Genomic DNA, 25,149 nt, shown 5'->3' with positions numbered 1-25,149 from the left:
AGCTTAAAACTAGCGTCTTCCTCTTCGCATCACCTCTTCCACCTGTCTGTCTCTCTTTTGCGCTTCCTGCTAGAGCACCCCCAGGAGGCCGTTAGCTCGTAAAAATCTATAGATTGTATGGGCCGCAGGGTTCAAAGCGTGAGAAAAAAGTAGCAGCTTATAGTCCGGAAAATACGGTGTATATGGATGCAAAAATTCCAAACGCGATGTGTATGCAGTAAACATGTATTTGTGTGACAATGTGCTCTAATTAAAACATGTGAAATACATATGAGCCAAAATAGAGACTAATAGAATAATCGTTGAAGTGGATAACGGTGGATGATGACTCGCCCACTTGTTTCTCGGGTTGGTGCACGCCGCCTGACGCCCAGCAGTTATGTGGCACTGTTATACGCCGTCTCCTTCATGCTCTTATTCTTTGTTTTGTCTGTTTGTCAGTTCCGCCACCCTCAAACCCCTCTCCGCCTTTGTTTCGTCTCTCTGAAGCATCCGTCTTTCATTCTGCATCTCTTTGCCTCCATCTGTCTCTCTACATCCTGCCTTGTTCAGCTTTTGCCCCTTTTGCCTCCTCCTGTTTTTCTTCCTCGATTTGTTTACCCACCACTGTTGTATTTTCCGTCTAAAATGCGTTTGTTTTTTTTTTCTTCTTTTTCCCCTCTCTTGTTCTTCATTGCAGTGGTCCTATGGATTCTACCTCACTCATAACCAGGGTCAGACCGGCTTTGAATTCTTCTTCAAGACCAAAGAGCTGAAAAAGAAGTGGCTGGAGCAGTTTGGCATGGCCATGTGAGTGTGCATTGTACGAGTGTGTGTTCATACGTGACAAGAATTGATAACAGCGTGTATGCCTCGGCTGCATTTTCCCTCAGCTCATCCTGTTCTTCAAGTCGGGCCATGTGAAGATTTGCACTCAAAGATGAGCAGGAGATGACCCACTTTAATTAAAATTCCGGCGTCTGGCTTTAAATACACGCAAAGAAACACAACTTAAGCACCGAATACGTGGAGTAAAACCTCTACCAAAGTGCAATCAGTGAACGAAATGAAGCAAAATCATAAAAATGAGAGTCTCAGAGCCTCAAAACAACTAATGTTACTTGCAGAAGTAAAAAAAAAACCTGTGCAAAAAGGTGTAAAAAGAAGCTACGTTGTACCACTAGAAGGTGTTTTGAAGATACGGATGAGTGCTGTTGTTTTAACCGAGCCTGTTTGATCTACAGTAGGGGTCCAGAACTCAATTTCCTCATTTTAAACCATGAAATAAAGCTGCAGTTCAATACAATTAGTGCTGCTTTATTCGTTAGGAAGAAGAAGAATAATAGGAAGAAGAAGAAGAGGTGTTCGGGAAATTATCTTATGAAGCGACTTATGAAATAGCTTTAACAACAAGAACAGAACTTTAGCGCAGTAGTGTTTTGTTTTTGTCTTTTTCATTCTGGATGTTTAATATCTACAACAGTTTTAGTTCAGGGACCAGATTCAGCCCAAAATCATCTCAAGTGGGCCGGACCAGTAAAATAGTAACAGTGAAATTAGTGTCTTAAAATAAAATGACATTATCAAAATATTCACATTTGCAAACTAACCTGATGTGAACGCAAAAAACATGAAAACCTGAAATTTCTAAAGAAAAATAGAAACTGTTTTAATAATATTATGCCTAGATCTATTGTCTAAAAGTAAGTTCTTATATCTCACTGAAAAATTACTCTTTAGGTGATTATGTCTTTTTTGAAGTGTGATGAGATATTTTGGGTCCACAACGTTTACCACAATTGGTAGCGGCGCCCCTGCTATTTACTATAGTATTATGCTGTTTATTTTGCTTTTTTTTTTTTGGTGAAAATCATGTATTTTCCTCTATTTAATTTACCAATCATATAGAAGTTCATAAAAGTTCTTTTTCAAGTCAAAGTTTATCATATCAAAAACAGAGAAAACTAATGAAAACGTGACTTTTTCAGCAACGATATCGATAACTGAATGTAAAAACAAGTGTTTCCATCCACTGTCATTGATCCAACTCCATGGGTTTTACTGGTGGATCAATGTTGTGGAAGATAACAGTGTTTCCATGGTAACTATGGAGCCTCCGAACGTCCAAATGGGTCATATCTGATGACCATGAAAAGATGACAAACTGTATTTTACACCAATTATTTCAACATATTAACAGGTTTAATGGCTCAGAAGTTATTAAACATTTTAGATCAGTAGATGATTTCAGTTGCCACTGGCTGTTGGGGTCTTTATGGGTTAAGCATCGGGGAACAATTAGTGTTTCAAACCTTAATTGAATGTTTTGGTGAAACAGCCACAGATGGCGGTCTTGGTCTTTGAGGGTTAACGACAGAGTGTGAGAACTTAAGTCTTGAAAGTCAGGAAAAGACTTTAGGAGAAGTTCTGTTGTTTTGCAGAGTTTTAGAATTCAAGAAGCTGCTTCTCGGCGCTACTTCGACCACCAGTGTATAAAGTTGCATCGGACGACTTTAAAAGATCCCAGCAGACTCAGGAAAAAGAGGGAGTGTAAGAGACCTCAAACTCTAGTCTTATTCTCAAAGTCAAGCAGAAAAAAACACCACTGAGGGATTCTACAAGGAGCAGGAGGTGCCACAGTAACATGTTCAGCACCATTAACTGTGAACTGTCCTTTGTAAAACAATAACACCTGATAAAATGTGAACTTGTATTGGACCTGTCTTGTTGATAGTACGCAGTTCCCAGGTAACTCTTTAACTACGGCAATCTCACCGGCACTACATTCTGCACTTTACGGCATTCAAATTCCTGCAACTCCTGAACCATTTATGCTAACCACAAAATTCAAATGGCATTGGAAAGCTGAGATCCTGAGCTTTCTGACACTATATACGACTTTACGGCAGCTGTATTAGAAGTAGAAAGGAACTGTTTCAGAGACTTCCACACAGTCTAAAAAAAAACGCCTGGAATAACAAAAAATATGAAGCCATAATATGGATACTGAATGTTCAAGACCAATGAGCATGTTTGAGCAGATGTAAAATAGTTGAAAGTTTATTGCCGCAATCTCAAAAAGTTTCATAATGGACATTTACGGTTGTTTCTGATAAATATGCGAAAAACTCAAGTCGTTTTTTTTTTTCTTTTTTCCTAAAACACACTGTTTTAGGCATTTATTTTTTATAATAATGATAATTAATGGCTAGATATTGAAAGGTTTTTTTTTGTACATGTATTTATTTATTTTGGATCAGAAGAAAAAACAAAACTTGTGTGTATCAGGAACTAGCTAATAACAGAGCAAATAAATTAATCAATAGAGGTAACAAGACAATATAGCAATTGCCATGTACACTTGTAATAACAAAATAAATTCAATATAAATTGCTTGAAAAGGAGTTAGGAGAAGAAAACTTATTAAATCCCACTCCCACCTGTAATTTATTCATCATAACACATTACTTTTGTTTCCTTAATGATAAGATTACTGTACATCTGTTTGGAGTCCTAATAATGTAAATAACTGATTAGGAAAACTGATGTATATTACATATAGTAATCTAATTGATAGTCTGCATAACTTATAATACAATATATTTCAACAATAATTACATACCAACAATAGTAATGGAAGAAATCGCTTTTCCATTGACCCTCAAATTGCGCGAATATAACTTACGCATAAAATTTCCCTAATGGAAGAATGACAATTTAGCCAAAACTCTTGTTTTTCTATTAAAAGTTTTTGCACTGGCAAGAGGTGGTTTCTCGGGTGTAGCGCAAATGGTATATCATGCAAAACTGCAATGGAAAGACCTTTTTCTGCAACTAGAGTCACATGAATTAAAAAAAAACAAAAAAAAAAACAATGTTGATGGACATTGCAACAAGCGAAGAATAAGAGTTTTAAAAGAAACATGTTGCGGTATGTGTGGACACACCAGGAAACCAAATCATTTTTTAATTTAGTACAGGATAGAGGGGTAAAATATAATAATAATAATAATGAATATATCAGTAAATCAACACCATATTTATGTTGGTTGCCATGTTTATGGAATGACTTCTCGTGTCATCTTGCGATAATAAATAAACCAATCATCGCATTTGTGATTTAATGGAAAAACCGACATTATGCACTTCTGTTTTTTCAACATTTAATAAATATCGGTAAAGTTTTGTCCAATGGAAAAACGACTTGTGACACATACCAAGAAGTTAAGTTCTTCCTGAAAACAAAGGTCCAAAAAATGGCAAAAAAGACATTTTCTGACACTTATTGCAAAGAAAACATGAAGACACCTAAAGCGACTTCTTATAATGACAGTCTTTCAGAAAGCAGATCTATTTCTTGACCTCAGAGCAAACCACTGAAGGTTTCTTTAACTGAAACAACCTTCATCTTTGATATTTTTTCTTCCAATCCACCTCCGGTTTTTCAGTTTTCCCACAACATAGCTTTGTTGTGACCAATAATAGCTGTGTATTAAGCAATTTATGTAAAAGTGTCATCATCATTCAACCGTCATCGCAATCCGAGCCAAGACAGACCTCTTAGATTGAAATAAACAGACCGCCGCGCTACAGGCCAACTCGGATGAATCCTCTTTTCTTTTCCATCTTTCTGTCTTCAACTCGAACACACACATCCATTCGTGTCCCAAGGGGCTGAGAACACTCCTATGTTCACTTGAAGCAGACCTTGCCTGTCTACTTGCAATTCTTTCCTTCTCACTTCAAAGAACTGTATCAGTGAAATGTTACTGTACGGGAGACTCTGTCAGCAGCAATTATAAGGAAAAAAAAAAGAAAAAATATGCTTTGAAATGGACAGTTTCTTTAAAGTGCAAAACTGAAAGCAAACAAAGTAGGCAACAAGAAAACTAATTTACATTAATTGTCTTTCTCGTAGGTTTAATTGGTGTTACATAACAGGAATATGCAGATAATGCTGCAAACACTTCTGGATTTACCTGTATGTTACGTTCTCTTTTAGAAATTACACATTTCAGAGATTAAATGTTTTGAATTTTACAGACTTTTATAAGATGAATCAGGAAACAAATGACAAAAGTGATGGATATTTTTATATATTTTATATATTTTCAACACATATTATAGAATTCTATTACATGTTAAGAATGCACTGATATATCAGCTAATATCAAGTGAATAAGAGGTCTTTACGCCAATAATTAACTGTTTTTATTTATTTATTTTTTGCATGTTTGACTGTCTGATGCAGCCACATCTTTTGAAACACAAAAAAGGATATCATATTTCATCTCTGCAAAACAGGCCTGTACAAAAATAGGAAAATTACACTCACTATTGGGTTGAAATGTCTTATTTCAAGTAAAATTACCTGCCAGTGCAGTCAGAAAATTACACTTATCAAGTTTTCTTATTCTAAGAAAACTTGAAGTGTAATTTTCTGACGGATTATAGAATGCTAAAATTGTTATTTTAAGCAAACATATACTTGTTTCAAGTCTTCATAGTAAGATATTTTTTAATCTATGGTATATACCATTATATATATAGACATATAGATATAGTGTCTGCCATATTCATCCCTCAACAATGGAGCTTGTTTTGTTAGTTGTAATATCTAAGGCTACGTTCAGACTGCAGGCAAATATGGCCCAAATAGGATTTTTTGTCCATATGTGACCTGTATCTGATCTGTTAAAGACAGTTTGAACAGAACAAACCCGATTTTTTTTCAAATCCGACCCAGGCCACTTTCATATGTGGTCCTAAATCCAATACGTATCCAGTATTTTGCAATGTGACTTCAGCCTGAACTGAAGTCTGAAATGTGACAAATGTTGCAATTCTGCATCCCTGGAGTATTACTTCCATAAACACAGTGTGTGCCTGCATGGTCACATGTTATGTATCACATATAACTGATAGAAGTCACATTTAATGTGTAATATGAATGAGCACACACACACACAAAAAAAAAAAAATCGGATTTCACCAAAAAAATCCAAATTGTGCATTACGACCTGCTGTGTGAACATAACCTAAACATGCAAAAATGCTATTGATAACATGTCGTAATCACCTCAGGGGTCATTTCAAGCGTATTCTGAAAATTATCTCGCAACCCCCATTTTGAGAATCCCCGTTTTAAAGGATAGAGTTGTAGATAATTAGTTTGGAAACATTTTCATCGTGTAATCTGACATTTTTGCCGTTATTATTTTACTGGTCCAGCCCACTTCAGATCATATTCAGCTGTATGTGGCCCCTGAACTGAAATAAGTCTGACATACCTGGTTAAAGGTGATAATTTGCAGAAGTTTCACTGCTCAAATACAGCTCTTCACATGAGCTACATGCATATTTTAATTCCATGTTCCTTCTCTTATTTAGATCCAACATTCGCCCAGAAAACGCCACCAACAACCACCATGAGTTTCGTATGCACACCTTTGAAAGAATCACCTCCTGCAACTCCTGCCACATGCTGCTGAGGTAAGGGATTATTATTCACACCCAGAAAGAAGCACAAAAACTGAGAAAAGACTATTATTGAACATAAAGACTGAGGACAACTGTCACGCCGGCTCTGAAAGGCCTCCGCTCCTCCCGGTCCACTCCGGCGAACCCTAACAATCTATTCGTCACCTGGCCTTCACTTCTCTCTTTAGCCTCACATGTGCCTTAGCTACACAAAGTTCCTTTAGAATTTCCTGAATGCTATCGTCACCCGGAGGACTGCGCCTCATGGTCTTTCTCGGCGGGAACAACCGAGTGGTTTCACCTTCTGAGGAAAGTGAAGAAAACGTCTGTCACACTTGAACACTTCTTCAAGGCGGCGAATGAGGGAAGAGGACGCGATTACCGCAGAGTGAATTTACAGAGCCGGGCCTGAATCCATCAACACCTTCTGAAAAACACATTATTATACTCTTTAACCCATTAAGACCCAGTGTTGCTTTTGTGGCAGTTCCTCAATAGTTTTCTCTAGATTTCACCTTTATTAAATGTTTTTTCATCATTTATTATAATATTATCCTTTGTATTTTGTGTTTTTTTCGATGAAAATCATGATTTTTCTTGTACTTAATTTACTGATTATGTAAATGTTCATAGACGCTCAGATTAAAGTTGAGGGTTATTAAATCAGAAACAGAGACAACTGACATTTTAACCCACAGATGCATTTCCTGCAGCCTGATCCCACTGCATTCCTAGTTTTGAGGCAGTTCCCATGTGATTTTTTTTCTTCTAAATTTAACCTTCCTGAAGTGATTTATACCCACTTTTTACAATATTATCCTCTGGGCTTTACATTGTTTTAATAAAAATCTGGCATTTTTCTATATTTAATTCACTGATCATGCAGATGTTCATAAAAGCTCAGAGTAAATTCAAAGGTTATTACCTCCACCAAGGAGGTTATGTTTTTGCCAGGGTTTGTTTGTTTGTTTGTCTGTCCGTTAGTGTGCAACATAACTCAAAAAGTTATGGACAGATTTTGATGAAATTTTCAGGGTTTGTTGGAAATGGGATAAGGAAGAAATGATTAAATTTTGGTGGTGATCGGGGGTGGGGGGGCCCACGGGGGGGCGCAGACCAGAAAATTTCATCAAAATCTGTCCATAACTTTTTGAGTTATGTTGCACACTAACGGACAGACAAACAGACAGACAGACAAACAAACCCTGGCAAAAACATAACCTCCTTGGCGTGGGGGGGCCCACGGGGGGGGGCCACTGATCAGCCTTGGCGGAGGTCTGCGCTCTCCGAGTGCTTCTAGTTATATGAGAAACAGAGAAAACTGAAGAAAAAGTGACTTTTTTAGCAAAAATATATCAATAACTGATCATAAAACAAGTGTCTCCATCCACTGTCATTGATCCAGCTCCATTGGTTTTACTGGAGAATCAATGTTGTAGAAGATGACGGTGTTTCCACAGTAACTACGGAGCATCTGAACATTCAAATGGGTCATATCCGATGACCATGAAAAGATGACAAACTGTATTTTACACCAACTATTTACACATATTGATAGAATTAGTGGATCAACAGGTATTAAACACTTTAGATCAGTAGATAGTTTTGGTCAGTGATGGGTGTTTGGCTCTTTATCTGTTAAAGTTGAAGGTTATTATATCAAAAACAGAAAAAACTTAAATACTGAAATTGTCAGTGTGTGTGTATATATATATATATATATATATATATATATATATATATATATATACATATATATATTTATAGACATATGTAAGGGTAGAGACTGCAATCTGGTAGGATCGGCGATTCTACCAGTAGAGACTCTGATCGTAGTCTGTACCAGTAGAAACTCCGATCAGAGTCTCTACTGGTAGAAACTCCGATCCTGCCAGTAGAAGGGTTAGGGTTAGGGTTCGGATTGGAGTTTCTACCAGTAGAGACTCTGATCGGAGTTTCTACTGGTAGAGACTACGATCGGAGTCTCTACTGGTAGAATCGCCAATCCTACCAGATCGCAGTCTCTACCCTGACATATATATATATATATATATATATATATATATATATATATATATATATATATTTGGAAGTTGCCACTAAAATATTTCTAGGTCTTTAAAGGTCAAAGCAGAGAATACTGAAGAAAAAGTGACTTGGTTTATAATCAGTTAATGATTTATTTTGATAAAACTCAATGTATCTATCCACTGTCATTGATCCAACTCCAGGGATTTTACTGGTGAATCAATGTTGTAGAAGATGACAGTGTTCCCATGGTAACTACACAGCCCCTGAATGTCCAAATGGGTCATATCTGATGAGAAACTGAAGAAAAAGGGACTTTTATTGCAAAATATATGAACAAACATTTACAACCTTATTTGGTTCATAGCACTGTGATTTTACTTATTTTATTTCTTTTTATTCATTTTATTTATTATTTTTACTTGTTTTTGTTCACTTTGTGGCTCATTTCCCCATATTACTTATTTTGTATATTTCATTTAATTACTTTAATTTTATGAAGAACTTTGGCTGTTGTTGTTCATTCTGTTGCTTGTTTTCTTCTTTTTTTTTTTTTTTTTTTACTTAATTTTAGTACTTTTTTTTTGCATTTTTTCATTTTACTTCATATTTAATTTTCATATTTGGTTTTGTTCATTGGAATGACATTTTCAAAATCTATCATTAACTGAACATAAACCCAGTGTGTCCATCCACTGTCATTGATCCAACTCCATGGGTTTTACTGGTGAATCAATGTTGTGGAAGATGGTGTTTCCACGGTAACTACAGAGCCTCTGAACGTCCAAATGGGTCATATCTGATGACCATAAAATGATGACAAACTGTATTTTACACCAATTATTTACATGTTTTGATAGGATTAATGTTTCAGAAGTTATTACATATTTTAGATCAGTAGATGTTTTCAGTTGCTGTTTGCGTCTTTATGGGTTAAAGATGTTGCTTTGACGTGATTATTTCTTGAGGTTGTTTTTTTTTTTATAGCATTGAAAATGAAATAATTATCACCCTCAGGTCTGGTTCATCATAGCTATTCTAACGTCGCTCTTTGTTTTGACGAAGCTGAAGAAGAACATTTGATTAATGTGAAAAGACTGAGACAGAAACTCTGCGTCTCATCTAATATCAAATAACTCGGAGAATTGGAGAAGCTAACGAGGTCAAGTGCTTCTCCTTGATTTTTAATTATCTGCCATTGTGCTGTAAAACACAGCAAAAAAAAAGGTTATGGAATGTCAGATCTCGTATAGCGACAGTGTCTAGTGTACGATACTGCTGTTATGAAGATTATGAGGAGTCTTGTAAAACAGTGAACTCTGCCTGAACACCCATAATCCTCTATGATAATATCTACAACAGCTCAAACTCTGCAGAGGCATCAGGACATTGAACGCAACATGTACCACATGCACAATACATCCTACAAAGTATGAAAGTTAATATTAGTCATTAGGATCTTGTATTACTATTGCTGTAACTGCCATACGAGATGAAAAAAATAAGCAATTTTCATAACATAATAATAATCTTGAAAGTCGAGCTGCAACAAGTATTTGATTATTGTAGTTTTTTTTGGCTTTTTTCAAGTAAAAAAAGACAAACTTGTCTGATTCCAGTCTCTTAAATGTACATACTTTCTAGTTTCTTTCCTCCTGTAGGATAATATACTGAATAAATTTGCATTTTTGGGTCCAAGTAGATGTTTTTAAGGCTGTGGGAAACACCTTTTCACCACATAGAAACAAATTCTTGATTTAACTTTGTAAAAAAAAAAAGACCCAACAGTAGTCAATGACAATATGTATAAGAGCAAAAACTCTGCAGAGCCATCAGGACATTGAACGCAACATGTACCACATGCACAATACATTCTTTTAAGTATGAAAGTTAATATTAGCCATTAGGATCTTTGATTATTATTACTGTAGTTGCAATATGAGAGGAAAAAGTAAGTAATTTTTATACTATAATAATAATCTTGAAAGTTGAGCTGCAACAAGTATTTGATGATTATAGATTTTTTTGCTTTTTTCAAGTAAAAAAAGCCAAATTTCTCTGATTCCAGTCTCTTAAATGTACATATTTTCTAGTTTCTTTCCTCCTGTAGGATAATAAAATGAATATATTGGCATTTTGGGTCCAAGTAGATGTTTTTAAGGCTGTGGGAAACACCTTTTCACCACAAAGAAACAAAGTCCTGACCTGACATTGGAAAAAAAAAATATATATGCATAAGAGCAAAAACTCTGCAGAGGCAGCAGGACATTGAATGCAAAATGTATCCTATGCACATTACATTTTATTAAGTATGTAGCTTAATATTAGCCATTAGGATCTTTTATTGTTATTACTGCAGTTGCAATCTGAGAGGAAAAATGGAATAAATCTTACAATATAATGACACTGTTGCAAATAGACCTGCAACAAGTAACTGACAATCATTAAATCTGGGATTTTTTTCAACGTAAGCCAAAATTCTCAGCTTCCAGCCTCTTAAAGATGAATATTTTCTGATTTATTTCCTCCTATATGACTAAACATATTTGCATTTTTCACTACAGAGAGGCAAAGTCATAACATAGGAAAAAATATGACTAACCCAATGACAGTCAGTGATTTTGATTGTGACTAATCTGTGCTGCTATTTACACATATGTTCCTACTTGAATTTTATAATTTTACAAGTCAGGGACATTAGAAAAGGAAAGACAATGTGCAGTGTTTTCATGTGCAATATCCTTAAGTGCAATTTGTGGATAGTATTTATTTTTAAATATTCATTACAAGTCACTGTGCAACTGTCTTTTAATAGTTTATATGCTTTTATTATACTTTTACACTGCTTATATCTCTGACTTCTGTTTTGATTGTATATTTTGATCGTCCCCTGGGACACAACTGGAAGGGGCAGGACTTTAACTCCCTATTTTCTACCATTTAAGAGACCAAATAATTAACCAGCAGTAAAAAGATGTTCTCAGTTGCAGCTGTAGTTGTGAACCTCCACACTGCTGAACAGTAACACCAGCAGCTCCAGCTGTTTCAAAGCCCAAAACGAATACTGATCCCCTGCTTAGGAATAAAAACCAGGTGCAGATGCAAAACTTGACATTTACACATTTCTCACCTTTAATTCTCAAAGCTTGCACCTTAGAAAATCTCAAAAGCTCCACACGAGAAAATGACCCATAAAACTTGCACCACAAAATGCTTCCATTTATCTCAAAAAAGGTCCAAAAAATACCCACAAAGTCCAATAAAAAACTCTCCACTCTACCTTCCTCGTTGCTTATTGTTAAAGTTATTGTCCGAGACTCCAGGTGCCTCTGAAAAGTCCAGAACAATAACTGTTCTGCTGGAAATCACTTTTCCATGACTTTGATGGAAAATGTCATGAAAAAACAAAGCAGTTAGGGAACGTTACGTAGGGTGACTCTGGTGAAACTATGAAGTCCTGAAGATTAACTACAATAAACTCTTTTTGGAGATTTATATTCTCGAAACTCCATTTTGGGATTATAATGGTTTTATCCTGAACGCCACCAGATATTCTTTGTGTGAATGCAATAATTTGGTTGGATTTCGTATCTATTGATAACCAACATAGGAGACCCCTAGTGGAAGACCCCTAATGATTTCAGCTTCTCTATGATTATTATAAGTCATCCAAATGGGGGTGCTTTAGTCAAAAATCAGTTTTTTGGACATAAATCAAGCAATAATACGCTGATTTATGAAGGTAGATTTGTTTCTTTATTATTCAATCCAAAAAAAGTTGCTTTCCAAAAAATTATTTTCAATCAGAAAAATCTTCACTTCAATAAATAAAAACCCTTTCAAAGAAAAAAAGTGTTTGAATGCAAAAAAAAACAAAAGCACTCGGAGAGCGCAGACCTCCACCAAGACAGATCTGCCGTCCCACCCCCCACCACCAAAATTTAAAAATGTCTTCCTTCTGCCTGTATCAACATTTCCTGAAAATGTCATGAAAATCCATCCATAACTTTTTGAGTTATCTTGCTAACAAACAAACAAACACGCACGCACGCAAACACAAAAAGCAAAGTGATCACAATACCTCCTGGGGGAGGTAATTAAATAAAGCTGAAACCCCCCAAAATTCCTTTGAACACTTTTTTCTTTGATTGAAAATGTTTATTTATTTTATTGAAGTGGTATTTTTTGGGATTGAAAAATAAAAATACAAATGTCCTACCAAAACACAAAAAAAGGACTTTAATCAAAAAAATTATTTTTCAATCAAATAACTAATTTCAACAAAAAAATACCCTTTCAATCAAAGAAAGAATGTTCAAATGGAATTTTGGGTCTCAAATTTTTTTTTTTTCTCTTTGATTGAAAAGGGGTCTTTTTGATTGACGATAAATACAGGCTAACGCTGCACTAATAGTCACACTCATGACTAGAAATGAGAAAAATACACTTTGTAAGATTTAGATTTTATTCAGTGTTATATCAGAAACAGGGAAAACTGAAGAAAAAATGACTTTTTCAGCCAATCTATCATTAATGGAACATAAACCCAGTGTATGCATCCACTGTCATTGATCCAACTCCATAGGTTTTACTGGTGAATCAATGCTGTAGAAGATGACGGTGTTTCCACGGTAACTACAAAGCCTCTGAGCGTCCAAATGGGTCATATCTGATGACCATGAAAAGATGACAAACTGCATTTTACAACAATTATTTACATGGATTGATAGAATTAGTGGATCAACAGGTATTAAACAGTTTAGATCAGTAGATGGTTTTTGTTGTCGGTGGATTTTTGGGTCTTTACAGGTTAAAAAGTCTATATTCATCCTTACAGTTCTAGCTCTTGATGTGGACAGCCTTTTACTTTCCGGAACAGTTCTATACCATTTATATATAAATCCACTTCTGCTGACTCCTTGCCTCAATGCAGCCCCCACACCCTCAATTTCAACAATGTCTCGACTAGTTTCAAGTGCTAGAAAATAACTTACTTTGTCAGCTGACAACCTTTGTACACTAGCTGTCTACCACATCTGTTTTGGCTTTGGGACAGATTGAATTCTCGCTGTCATCGTAGCACTGCTGAATTGGTTAAGGTGAGCGGCTCCGAAGGGGAAAAGAAAAAAAAAAAAAAAAAAAAACTGAAGGGTAACGCTGTTCTCTGAAACATGGAATTTTACTTTTGGTTTACAAACTGTTGAAATGTCAGAAAAGGGACAGGACTGTACATGGCCTGTCACAGGAGTCGACTGTTTCATGCATTGGTTTCTGTTACTCAAATGTGTATTTTCTAAGGCAGAGATTCTCAGCTGGTGGCTTGTGACCAAAAAGTGGGTCACAAACCTGTTTTCAGTGGGTTATGGGCCTTTGTCTGGGCAAAAAAATTGTATTAAGAAACCAATCCAGTGCTTTATTTTTATGGAGCTGATTCAAATGGGATTATGACATGATATCCTGTTTCAAGAAATCTTACCAAGATCATTTTCACTTGTTCCACTGGCAGACATATATATATATTTTTGCTTGAATTAAAACAAATTGATTCATTTCAGAAGTGTTTTTAGTGATAATTTTGACTTATGCTGATGAAGATTCACTTTCTATTTTATTTTTTTATGCAACCAAACAGTTAAAACACAAGCACAAGTCAAATAAAAGTAAATAAATAAATAAATTTACGGCAGATTTGGACAAACGTGCATGTTGAGGAGTCGGCCTCCAGAACTCTGAGTTTGGATTTAAAAGCACTTAATGAACCTAATTTAGTTAGTTTCTAGTCTTTCTGCAGCATATTTCATGCAAAAGGTGCATAGTGGATAAAAAACCCTTGTACACAACTCAAAATACTGAAACAGAAAACAACAGCAGCTGCTAATGTGCTAATGCTAATTCTGTGTGTAAAATGCAGAGACCAATATACAGTCCAGGAAAAAATTATTAGACCATCAAAAGTCATCAGAAACAATGGTTATGCAACCCAGTACTAACTGCTGTGTGTATCATGTGACTAAAACAGACATAAAAGAAAACATGGAACGTCTAAAAGCACTGTTTTTGTCAGTACAACGCCATAGATATTGATGCAAGAACTGAAGTGATTTTGTTTATTATCAAGAAAACATGGAAAATGGATAGATATCCATGACTGTACTGTCTAAAAATAAGTTCTTATATCTCACTGAAAAGTTATTCTTTAGGTGATTATGTCTTATTTTAAGTGTGATGGGATATTTTGACTACAAATGAGACAAATACACTTGGTAAGATTTAGATTTTTTCCAGTGTACTTAAGGGTTCACACTAGGAATTTGCGTCAGTGGTTTGTTGCATATGTAGATCATGGAGTAGGTAAGAAACATGCAGTAAAAAAATGTTATAAACAAACAAGTAAGATAGAGAGATTTACAGTGGACCATCACATTTTTCAAAATATGCAATGTGTCATTTAGACAAAACCAAAAGGTATAACAGTACCGGTTATGGTTCTGTGCAAATAGTGCAAGTACAGTCGCGGAAACAATTATTAAACCACAAAAAGTCATCAAAAACAATGGTTATGCAATCCAGTCCTAACTCCTGTGTGTATCATGTGACTAAAACAGACAGAAAAGAAAACATGGAATGCCTAAAAGCACTGTTTTTGTCAGTCCAATGTCATAGATACTGATGGAAGAACTGAAGTGATTTTGGTTATTATCAAGAAAACATGGAAAATGGATAGATATCAGCTCTGAAATTAAAATACTATGAGTTAGTTTTGTTGTTATCGTTACATTTGTCCAAATAAATGTACCTTTCATTGTACCAGGCACTAAAATGAACAAGAAATTGAAGAAAACAAGGGTGCTCTAATAATTTTTTCATTAAAATCAGTTCTTACATCTCACTGAAAAGTTCCTCTTTAGGTGATTATGTCTTATTTTAAGTGTGATGACATATTTTGACTAGAAATGAGAAAAATACACTTGGTAAAATTTGGATTTTTTCCACTATGGTCTAAATCACAGGTGTCAAATATGCAGCCCGGGGGCCAAATCCGGCCCACCAAAAGGGTCCAGTCCGGCCCTTGGGCTGAATTTGAGGAATGCAAAAATTACACTAAGATATTAACAATCCTTTTAGTTCAGGTTCCACATTCAGACCAATTCGATCTCAAGTGGGTCAGACCAGTAAAATACTATCGTAATAACATATAAATAATGACAACTCCACATTTTTCTCTTTGTAAATGTAAATATTTTCATGTATTTACATGAAAACAAAGTATCATTTCGCAAAAAAGGTGAATAACCTGAACAAAATATGAACAACCTGAAATGTTTTAAGAGAAGTACAATTTTAACAATATTCTGCCTGTTACTAAATGTCTACTGTTGATCTAAGTTATAATGTACATGTGTAAATGATAAACTGAGGCAGAATATTGTTAAAATCACGCTTATTTTTTTCAGTTTGTTCATGTTATTCACATTGTTTGAAAGGATAGTTTGTAGCTGTAAACCTTTTCATAAGGTAAATTTACATGTTTCACTCTTAAATATAGAGAAAAGTCAGGAGTTGACTTTATTTATTTATTTATAATTACATTATTATTTTACTGGTTCGGCCCACTTCAGATCAAATTTAGCTGAATGTGGCCTCTGAACTAAAATGAGTTTGACACGCCTGGTCTAAATGATCTGCAGCCTGTGATGCCTTTTTCTGTTTCGTTTCCTCCAGGGGCGTCTTTTACCAGGGCTACCTGTGCTCAAAGTGTGGTCTTGGTGCTCATAAAGAATGCCTGGGCCGCTTCGGATGCTGCGGAAAAACAGGTATCGTCGCTCATTTACACGCACGATTAAAGCTTCATTTAGTCTTCAAGGTATCTATTATTAAATCTATGAGCAAGTTTTACAGCAAGTAGTGACAGATGGCACACAGCGACATGTAAAACCTGACAGATGAGTGTCTTGTGACGGTTTTATAAGACCATTAAGTGACGTGCCAAGAGGAGTAGTTTTCATTCAGTTACACAAGAGTTTTATCCATGCCCTTATTTCTGCAAACCAAGGTCACCGCGTGTTCAATCGTTGCCGCTGATATTCACTCAAGAGCTTCCCTGGGTGGTTTTAAAACCGAGACGCTTAAAGGCAATGTCACTATATGCTGTGCATTGCGGTACAGATCCCCAAAGTTTAGAACTAGTTTTTAACAGAGGAGTCTTAAGAAAAACCTGACATTTTTTATTTTATTTTATTTTATTATTTTTTTCAAATCGTGCCCCTGTTGTGTGTCTGTCACTCAGCTCCCTGTGCAGAAACACTGACAGCTCTGAAAGCAATGGAGGGAAAAACTTCAGACATGTTGAATGAAAAGAAAAGCCTTCAGAAAGCAGCTTAATATGTCCTCTGCATGTGTCTGCCAATGTGCAAAAGTAGGAAGTTGAAGAAGCGAAAAATCACACTTTTTTTGTTTACATACACTCCTGTGCAAAAGTTGTAAAAGTCAACGTTAGGTTTGTTTGTTTAGTAAAGTTCTAATAACCACACATATGCATTTGTTAGCCTTGTGTATTTAGATCCAATCTGATATATATGAAGTACGAACAGCAGGAAACAGAAACGTTTAAGAGTAAAAACAGCTTCTATAAACTAAAGTGTGACCTCCTTTTGCGCTTAACATGTTTTTAACCCTTTTGTTCAGACAATATGAGATTTGGCATAAATTTTCTGAAAAAGAAAAAAAAAACAAACAAAAACAAACAAACAGCAAATTGAGGTCAAACTGAAAAAAAGTAAAAATGAACAAAATAATCAACAAATGAACAAAATAATCAACAAAAAGTAACAAAAATGGGCAAAACATCAACATAATTTAAAAGATAATCAACAAAAACAATATGAAATTTATGGCAATTTTCTGAAAAAAAAAAAAAAAAAGCAAATTGAGATGAAATTGAAAAAAGTAAAAATGAACAAAATAATCAAAATAATGAACAAATGAATCCTAAAATGTATAAAAAATAATCAACAAAAGTAGAAATGAATAAATTAATGAATAAAATGAACAAAATAATCAACAAAATTAATAAAAATCAACAAAACAATCAACATAAATGAACAACAACAAATAATATGAGATTTATGGTATTAATTTTCTGAAATAAAACCCAAAAAAACAAATTGAGGTGAAATTAAAAAAAATAAAAATGAACAAAATAATGAACAAATGAATCCTGAAATGTATAAAAAAAACAATTAACAAAAGTAAAAATGAACAAATTAATCCACAAAAGGAACAAAATAATCAACAAAATGTAGAAAAATGATCAAAACAATCAACAGAATTTATAAGATAACCAACAAAATGAACAAAAACAAACAATATGAGATTTAAGGCATTAATTTTCTGATGTTTCATACCAGGTTTCTTTCAACACATGTCAGATGTTTCTAATAGTCTGTGCTGCCTCTTATCATGGGGTCAAAGGTCACAATAATAGTGTCTTTAACCTTTAGAACCCATTTCTTGTGTGTCTTTTAAGGCTGTGCACATATTTACTGCATTAAAATTGAAATGAACATGTACGCTCATGTCAACAACACAAACACCACGAACCCACAGACTTCTGCACAGGACTGTTCTTCTTCCACTGCATGCGTTCTTATGTCACCATGTATTGTAGCAGCCGAGCAATTGTGCAGATTTTATTGCGAGCTGCGATGGCGTGCATGCTTCTTTATGCCCTGTGGCGAACCGCCAGCTCCGGTTGGACCAGACATCTGTCATGATGCTATCAGGTCGAACAGGCAATAATGACACTGCCGGGCCCACCTGGGCACACGGTGTACCTGACTAGATTTGGGTGACACCACCTGCGGGAGAGCACAGAGCTGTGAAAACTGGGATGTCGGTTTGCATTCCCTCCCTCATTACTCCTTACTGTATTCGCCCTCTGCTGCAGCGGGAATACGAACAAGGCTGAGGACCAAAACTGAAGGTGCACAGTCACGGGGGGAGAAAAGAAAAGCTGCTCAGACACAGGAAGGGGTGGTTCTTTGGAGTTCTACAGGGTGTATAAAAAAACAAAACAAAACTATACACTTTGAAAAATTACCGCCAGTTCCACATTTGATCATTTTTGGAATTTTCTTTTCTGGACGTCGGTAGGTAGGGGATTGGTGGATATTTGTCCAAATTTACAGACCCAGGTTTTCATGCATGAGTGAGCAGGGGCAAATTGCGCAATCCAAGTTAAAACTGGTTTGTGTGAAGTAGCGGTGGGATTTAAATCCAATCAAAGGTCACGGGAGGGGACAATGGGCATCCATCTGGTTTTCCACAAAAATGCCAGGTTACAGTATTAACGCTTTGGCCATGTCCATTGAATTTCTTAACCCTAACATGGCCTGTCCTCAGTGACATTTCCACATCTAAACAAGTTGAATTAACTTTGAAAGGCAGGAACAGCTGTCATGGGTAAGGCATTGCTGCGTTACAGCAAAAAGTAATCTGTTACTGTATTGCATTACTTTTGTAGTGCATTACTCCCAATTCTGATCATGAATAGTAGAAAAAGCCCCAAACTATAGTGATTCTACACAACACATACCATGAACATCCTCCTGAGGGCCGTTAAAGTACAAGGTTGAGCTTTTTTTTTTTTTTAACATTAAATAATGACCTTGATTAAAAACAGCATGACACAGATTTTTTTTTTTCCAATATACTACAAAAAAATTGGATTTCTTATTTTGGAATTTTTGCAAGCTGGCATATGTCAATGATTAATAGCAACACTGGTTGATAGGCATTATTATATTTCTGTGCTAGGTCAAATAAATGCAAAAATGTATCAATGTGGGTTTTTTTACTCAAATTTCCATTTTTTGCAATGTTCAGATTTTAGTGTCTGGGTCAGACTTTAAAAACATTATGCAAAAATGAACAACTTTTGAATTTAGACCCAATTCAAATTGTGAAAAATAATATGACCGTTTACAACATGAAATGCAAAGTGTGCATAATATGCTCACCCAGATACCATAAGGATAATAGAATATCCTTTGCAGTAAATTCGCCCTCAGCTGCAGTGGAAATACATACAAGGCTGAGGACCAAAACTTAAGGTGCATAGTCAGGGTGGGAGAAAATAAAGTTGCTCAGACACAGTATTGGTTGGTTCTTTGTAGTTCTGTAGTTGGTGATATGATGAATAGCAGAAAAAGCCCCAAATTATAACTATTCTACACAACATGTACCATGAACATCCTCCTGAGGCCCTGGAAAGTACAAGTTTCAACTTTTTTTTACATGAAATAATGGCCTTGAATGGAAACAGCATGATGATTAATATAATTATTTTTTATTTTTTGTAACCTGGCATATGTCAGTGATTAGCAGCAACATTGATTGATAGGCATTATTATGTTTCTGTGCCAGGTCAAATAAATGCAAAAATGTATCGATGTGTATTTTTTACTCAAATTTCTATTTTTTGCAATGTTCAGATTTTAGTGTCTGGGTCAGAATTTTTAAAAAAATCCTGCAAAAATGAACAACTTTTAAATCCTGACCTAATACAAATTGTGAAAAATAATATGACATTAAATGCAAAGTGTGCGTAATATGCTCACCTATATACTGTAAGCTGGGGCGCTGCTAGCAACTGTGGGGCCCATAAAAGCTAAAGGTTGTGGGCCCTTCATAAAATACAGCATGTTGTCGATTTGTCGGATCTGGGGGGGGCAGTTGCATATGTAGGGGTGCGGCATGAATCAAAACTGGCAAAACTGAAAGTGAACATGCTTTCAACGTCTGACTCCTGACCTCTATTCCTCTATTATACCACAGATCTTACACGAAATTTTCACAACTTCTAACCTGTATCCACTGGACCCCCTCCACTGCTCTATGGGCCCCCCAAAAATGCTGGGCCCCATGAATTTGTCATATTTACCCCCCCCCCCCCCCTTTACGATGCCCCAGACCGTAAAGTTAATGGAACATCCTTTGCAGTAAACAGTGTTTTTTATCATTATTATTATTTATTTAAGTAACTGTGAAACCCTTGTCCACTACCGAGGACAAAAATGCATTGCTGCGTCTCTAAAGGACACGAGTCTGACATAACCACACCACATTAGACAAGTCAGTGACATAATAATTACAGACAGGTACGCCGAAGGTTTACAGACGTTACTACCAGGGACCAGACAAGAAAGAAACGAAACTGCATTCTGATCGTCTTCATTACGTCACACAACTGCAGCTGTTCACGAAATGAGACTTTTCATGAACACAAAAACCAAAACACTGTGTGAAAATGTACACAATCACAGCATGGCGGTGAAGCCTCTCCAGGTATACGTGTGCGTTTGTGTGTCAGAGATAAGCTATTGTTTACCTGTATTTGTCTGCGTTATCAGTACACTCGCTGTGTGTTTGCATAATAGGTCAAAGTTCACTTGAGCAACAAAGGGCCTGCAGACTGAGGTGTTCACGTCCCAGTACTGTTGGTACAGCGAATACTTATGGCTTTTTTTTTTTTTTTTTGGCAGGTTTAGCGCGCGTGTGGAGGTATGCGAGTGTTTATTTAAGAGTTGTGTTTGTGCAGGTACGGGAGTACAAGTGTGTGTGTGCATAGGTGTGCGTTTGTGTGTCTAGGGGGTGGAACCCGTTCCTCAGGGAGCCAATGAAAGAAACTGGTGGAGCAAAAACCACAGGTCTCTTCCAAACCCCCCCACCTCCTCCAACACCTCCATCCCTCCCTCCTCCCCTCCCTCCCTCGTTACCTCCTCTATCCCAGCTGTCAGGTAGTGGCAGAGCAGCAAAACAAAGTGAACCGCGGTCAGACACGAGCGTCCGCCTTCTCCACTAATGAGGGAGTGTTGCCTTGTACCGATGAGTGTGTGCAAGTGTTTGCGTGCACCTGCTAACCCGTCATTCACTATGCCTGTTCTCAAACTTCTTTCAGATCCGGGCTCCGTCAGAACTCAGGTGAGCCGCCGCCGCCGCTTCTGTTTCTGCTGCCGTGCTTGTGTGTCCGTGTTGATATAACCGAACTGCCGGTCTGTGTCTGCCGCTCACCTCTTCTCCACACACTTTGAAGGCTGCTCTCTCCTACAGCTATTTGCCAACAAGACTCCAATTGACTCTACCTGCTGCAGATCTACCTGATGCCAGAAAGCAGAATGTTTTTGCAGCTTCTGTCATTTCTTAAATTGCTATGAGCTTCATTTAAAAAAAAAAAAAATGAGTAGACAGGAAACTAGAACTGGAACATCATTGCTAATTTGTTTGAACTGCCCTGTGCAATTAAGAAAAACACGCATGCAAAAGTGGGAGAAAAAACTGAGACCTGTCAGGTACTGCAACCCATGTGGGACTTTGTGCACAGAAATGGGAAACTGCAAAACAAAAAACTGGAAATACTTTGCATGCCAAAACTTTTTGCAGAAGGCAGCACTCTTTAGTCAGCCAGCTTCTGCACACATACAATATGATATTTAAAATAATGAATCAGAATGTTTTTGCTACACTGGAAAAAAAAAAAAAAAAAATCTAAATCTTTCCAAGTGTAATTTTCTCATTTCTAGTCACAATAACTCATCACACTTAAAATAAGACATAATCACCTAGAAAGTAACTTTTCAGTGAGATATAAGAACTTATTTTTAGACAATACAGTCATGGAAAAAATTCTTAGACCACCCTTGTTTTCTTCAGTTTGTTCATTTTAATGCCTGGTACAACTAAAGGTACATTTGTTTGGACAAATATAATGATAACAACAAAAATAACTCAAAAGAGTTTAATTTCAGATCTGATATCTATCCATTTTCCGTGGTTCCAAGATAATTTTCACTCGTTCCATTGGCAGATTTTTTTTGCTTGATTGGCAGATTTTTAGAACAAAAGTGGAACAAATGTAAATTATCTTGGGTAAAATTTCTTGAAATAAATTGTCTAAAAAATTATTAGACCATCAAAAGTCATCAGAAACAATGGTTATGCAACCCAGTACTAACTGCTGTGTGTATCATGTGACTAAAACAGACATAAAAGAAAACATGGAACGTCTAAAAGCACTGTTTTTGTCAGTACAACGCCATAGATATTGATGCAAGAACTGAAGTGATTTTGTTTATTATCAAGAAAACATGGAAAATGGATAGATATCCATGACTGTACTGTCTAAAAATAAGTTCTTATATCTCACTGAAAAGTTGTTCTTTAGGTGATTATGTCTTATTTTAAGTGTGATGAGATATTTTGACTAGAAATGAGAAAAATACACTTGATAAGATTTAGATTTTTTCCAGTGTACGTAAGGGTTCACACTAGGAATTTGCATCAGTGGTTTGGTGCATATGTAGATCATGCAGTAGGTAAGAAGCATGCAGTAAAAAAATATAATAAAATTAGAATAAAATAAACAAACAAGTAAAATAGAGAGAGTTGTAGTGGACTATCAAATTTATCAGAATATACAATGCGGACAGAACCAGTGGGTTTGATTGGACTTATAATGGTACCGGTTATAGTTCTGTGCAAACTGTGCAAGTACAGTTGCGGAAAAAATCAAGTCATCAGAAACAATGGTTATGCAATCAAGTACTAACTCCTTACTAAGAAGAAGAAGAGTTCAGGAAATTATCTTATGAAGCGACTTATGAAAAAGCTTTAACGAGATCAGAACTTGAGCGCAGTAGTGTTTTGTTTTTGTACTTTGCTTTCTGGACGTTTAATATCTACAACAGTTTCAGTTCAGGGACCAGATTCGGCCCAATATCATTCCAAGTGGGTCGGACCAGTAAAATAATAACAGTAAAATTAGAGTCATAAAGTAAAATTACATTATCAAAATATTCACATTTACAAACTAACCTGATGTGAATGTAAATAACATGAACAACCTGAAATGTCTTAAGAAAAACAGGTACCGTTTTAATAATATTATGCCTCAGTTTATCCTTTACACATGTACAGTCGTGGAAAAAATTATTAGACCATCAAAAGTCATCAGAAACAATGGTTATGCAATCCAGTACTAACTTCTGTGTGTATCATGTGACTAAAACAGACAGAAAAGAAAACATGGAATGCCTAAAAGCACTGTTTTTGTCAGTACAATGCCATAGATATTGATGGAAGAACTGAAGTGATTTTGGTTATGATCAAGAAAACATGGAAAATGGATAGATATCAGCTCTGAAATTAAACTACTATGAGCTAGTTTTGTTGGTATCATTATATTTGTCCAAACAAATGTACCTTTTAGTTGGACCAGGCATCAAAACGAACAAGAAATTGATGAAAACAAGGGTGGTCTAATTATTTTTTTCCGCCACTGTAATTAACAGAAGGTAACAGCAGTTTACTATCCCGTCTAAAGATGATTCACACTTGGAAATGTGTGTCAAAGCGCAAAAATTATCTATTTCGCACCTTAACTATTTATAGGTCACTCATAGAAATACTATGAAATTCAAAATTTCAACCTTAGTGTGTTATTGGAGGACATAACAAAACTTTATTACTTTTGTGAAATTTTTAAAAAATGTTTGTATTATGGTGAAAATCAAGGTTAATGAAGTTACCATATTTGGTTCCTTACCCGTAAGTGGCAAAATAGTACATATATCTAAAAAAAACAAAAAAAAAAACAAAAAAAAACTAGAAAAACACATGTATGGTGAAAGGTACATGTATTTTAGAACATTAGACCAACATCAGTGCTGATCCAGACCCCTGTCCACATCCACATCATTCCTTACATTAGTACCATTACTTCATGGTACCAAACAAATTTCAACCTTTGTGTGTTATTGGAGGACATAAGACGACTTCATTACTTTTGTGAAATTTTGGAATTTTTTTTTTTTTACTGTCATGTAGAAAATCAAGGTTAATGAAGTTACCATATTTGGTTCCTTGCCCATAAGCGGCAAAAAAATAAATAAATAAATAAAATCAAAGAATTATATTTGAAAAATAAAAGAAAAAACACATGTAACATGAAAGGAACATGTATTTTAGAACATCACAACACCATCTGTCCACATCCACATGACCCCTTTGAACATGATTCCTTACATTAGTACCATTACTTCATGGTACCTTCACTGTTCATGCAGAGGTGGACCTTACAGACCCTGTAGACCACATCAGACCTTAGATTGTTGACTCACTGTCCTCACTGGGACTGTCACTGTCTTGTTATGCATGCAGAAATGACCAAAAATAGTCACTTGCCCGATAAAAGAGTTGTATGAGAGTTTTGCAGCTTCATTCATCAGAAGGCCTGTACGTTAAAAGCAACAGGCAGGTGCTTATCAGACGTTCATCTGATGGAATAAATGCAGCCAATCATAGAATTTAGTTGAAGGTAATACTTGCAGTTGTTCTTGGTGGTTCTTCTCAGTTCAACTGGACTGGTTTAGCTCTTTTGAAAACGTTTCATCTGTCATCCAAGAGACTTCTTCACTTGTCTGTTGCTTCTTCTTGGATGAGAGATGAAACGTTTTCAAAACATCTAAACCAGTCCAGTTGAAACGAGAAGAACCACCAAGAAGAACAATGACGTGGGCAGAAGAGACCCTGCACAGACGTAGTTGCAGTTGCGTTGGCTTTAGTTGCATTTGCATGTGTGTATGTGCTGTCATTACTCGCTTTTCC

General features: G+C 35.9%; 1 protein-coding gene across 2 annotated transcripts in view; it reads left to right on the top strand.

The window, feature by feature from the left end:
- The window catches only part of vav3 (vav guanine nucleotide exchange factor 3), a 200,657-nt gene that overhangs the window by 141,875 nt on the left and 33,633 nt on the right, over positions 1-25,149 (top strand). For both annotated transcript variants that reach the window (XM_030123624.1, XM_030123623.1), the window contains exons 15-18: positions 680-789; positions 6,370-6,471; positions 16,210-16,301; positions 21,446-21,468. In XM_030123624.1, coding sequence (XP_029979484.1) covers positions 680-789; positions 6,370-6,471; positions 16,210-16,301; positions 21,446-21,468 — 327 coding nt within the window. The remainder of the gene's footprint in view (positions 1-679; positions 790-6,369; positions 6,472-16,209; positions 16,302-21,445; positions 21,469-25,149) is intronic.

The sequence above is a fragment of the Sphaeramia orbicularis genome, chromosome 20 (genome assembly GCF_902148855.1).
Source record: "Sphaeramia orbicularis chromosome 20, fSphaOr1.1, whole genome shotgun sequence".
NCBI classification, from domain to species: Eukaryota; Metazoa; Chordata; class Actinopteri; order Kurtiformes; family Apogonidae; genus Sphaeramia; species Sphaeramia orbicularis.
Note: the sequence above shows the minus strand (reverse complement) of the source record. Positions and strands in the feature narration are given on the sequence as shown.